The sequence below is a fragment of the Phaethon lepturus genome, unplaced genomic scaffold, assembly GCF_000687285.1.
Source record: "Phaethon lepturus isolate BGI_N335 unplaced genomic scaffold, ASM68728v1 scaffold55020, whole genome shotgun sequence".
Lineage (NCBI taxonomy): Eukaryota > Metazoa > Chordata > Aves > Phaethontiformes > Phaethontidae > Phaethon > Phaethon lepturus.
Window position 1 is genome coordinate 557 of NW_010512256.1, and position 2447 is coordinate 3003.

General features: G+C 54.0%; 1 protein-coding gene across 2 annotated transcripts in view; it reads right to left on the reverse strand.

Annotated features, from left to right (window-relative positions):
* Positions 1–1037: 1037 nt before the first annotated feature.
* The window catches only part of IP6K1 (inositol hexakisphosphate kinase 1), a 7645-nt gene continuing 6235 nt past the window's right edge, over positions 1038–2447 (reverse strand). For both annotated transcript variants that reach the window (XM_010286129.1, XM_010286121.1), the window contains exon 5: positions 1038–1637. In XM_010286129.1, coding sequence (XP_010284431.1) covers positions 1128–1637 — 510 coding nt within the window. In that variant the 3' untranslated portion in view covers positions 1038–1127. The remainder of the gene's footprint in view (positions 1638–2447) is intronic.

The window sequence follows — 2447 nt, forward strand, 5'->3', positions numbered from 1 at the left end:
CGTTAATGCCCTCAGCAGGGGAAGCCATGGGTAAAGCACCAGCTCGGAAGGGAACCGAGACAGCAGAGCACATTCCAGCTGGCCCTTTCATCCACAAACTAGTCGTTTATTTTGGGAAAGACTGACTTCACAAAGAGTCAGGTGCTGGCACTCTACCCCCCCGGAGACCCTCAGGGAGGAGAAGGGGAGTCAGCCCTAACCCTCAGACCTGCCAGAAGAGCAGGGGCTGCAGGGCAGCCCTGAGCCGCAGGGACATATTCGCCTACAACCTGTGGGACCAACATTACAGGAGAGGAAGGGTTGAAATGGTCCAAAACGCCCCGCTGCAGAGCTGGGGTGGCATTAACTGCTACAGAAACTATTGCTAGCCCATGAGCTGAGTTCTTGCTTGGTCAGTGGTCCAGGGCAGAGTTACTCTCGCAGAGCCCCATGCCTGCCTGTGCTACCCCCTCAGGGAACAAGCACAACTTCAGGTGTGCTGTGTTCCCTCCCGGCTGCAGCTCTGCCAGGAGTTGCATTTGGTCATTTTATTTCTGTGGTTGGGTGGTTATTCACAGTGCCTACACAGCAGAAAAAGGCAGCATCAAAAGCAAAGCCCCATCAGCAAAACCCAGGGCAGAGCTAGCGCCGCCAAACACGCGGACCAGCACCTGTGCTGTTCACCCTCAGCGCCACAGACGCTGCCGACTGTTAGTCGGGCACCCTTTCCAAATAACCCAGGAGAATTTCAAATGGAAGGCTCTCCGAGGGGTTCCTGAGGCAGGAGCCTCCTCATGCCACAGCTCCAGCCCCCCAAAGAGCGCTGTGCTCTCCTGCTTTCTCTTCCCTATGTCCACGTCCTCCCTCCAGAACACACGTGCGACGAGCGAAGAACCGGGACACCCAACACCCAGCAGGCATCTAGGGAGCCTCCTCCAGAAGGCAGAACTAGTGTGGTCAGAACCATCTGGGCAGAATGAGGGGCTCTTCTATCCTGCTTCCCCTCAGCTCTTCTATCCAAGTACATTTAAAAACAATGGAGCAATACAATTGTTTAAAACCAGAGTTGTCTGCTTTTTTTCCTGTGGTAGGAGGTGGTCTTGTCTGCTTCTGCAACCAGGACACAAATAAGAGGCTGTAGCCTGGGGCTACTGGTTTTCCTCACGCATCTGTTCCATGATGTTGATGAGGCTTTCCAGCCCAAATACATACCCCATGTCAGGTCCGTCATGCACAGTGGGGTCATCACGAAAGCCTTTGAACGTGCTATGTGCAAAGTCAATCATACGCACGTCCACCTTGGGCTGGGCTGCGGAGCCGGGCTCCGTGCTGCCACCATCCTGAAGGCTCTCTGGGAGAGAGCTATCCACCCGCTTCAGGCGCGTCTCCGGCCGGCGCTCCACAAACATCCCTGCCCTGCTGTCCTTCCCATCGTAAATGATGAGTAGGGAGCTGGAGTAGAAGCGGTAGGAGGCCTGTCTCTCCAAAACCGCCTTCAGGCTTCGCAGTTTGGCCAGGACAGGCTCAAAGAGGTCCTTGCGCAGCTCGATGCCGTTGTGGAGATACTGGTAGAGGGCGTTGCGGAAGCCCTCGATGGAAAGACCGCGTCCATAGTATTTATTCCTGCATAAGTAATGCCCTGTGTCCAGCTGATAGACCTGAACACCAAAGGAAACACACATCAAGTGGGAGCACCATGTTACGGCCACACACAGAGTGCCCTGAGCCACGCTGCGCTGACGGGGCAGAGGGAACTCCTGTCCCCAGCAAACCCAAGAGGGAGCAGGAAACAGCTCTGCCTGTTCCCCGAATCCCAAAGCAGCTCATGGGTGCATCCCACGGGCACAGTCAGGGTACCCAAGCACTGGTTCTCTCCCAGGACACCCAAAAGGCAGCTCATCAGCCCGAGGGTCCCCAAGAGGCACAACAGAACCTGAGGCTTAAGCAGCCAAGTCTTACAGCAACTCGGACAATCCTCTGCTGCCAGCACATGTTGCCGTTATTACGTGGCATGTGATTAATGAGGGGCCCTCGTTGCTTCAGAATCTGTGGGCAGAGATCTGGATTACAAGATCCTTCTGCAGGTGGGGAACAGAGCGACTATTGCACAACAGCACCAGCAGCAAGCCCTTGTGTGCAGGGCCTCGCCGCAAGCGGAGAGCAACTTTTTAACTCTCAATACAGTACAGAAGCAAATGTCAGCTGATGCTGGGACACAGGGACACCTCCCTTCCCAGGCACCATGATCCTAGCTGAACACTAAGCCACAAAAATAATTTTATTAGAAAATCCCCTAATTGTCTGTGAACAAGACAGCTTTGGATAAAACAGGCCATTTCAGGAGAAGCAGATTCCTTTGTTCTAGGCTTAGAAACAAAGACAAAAAAGCATGTAGCATGAACATTGGTGTACCTACCTGAGCGGGAGACTCTGTAACTCAGTGCTCAGCAGGAAACACTAACTGGAAA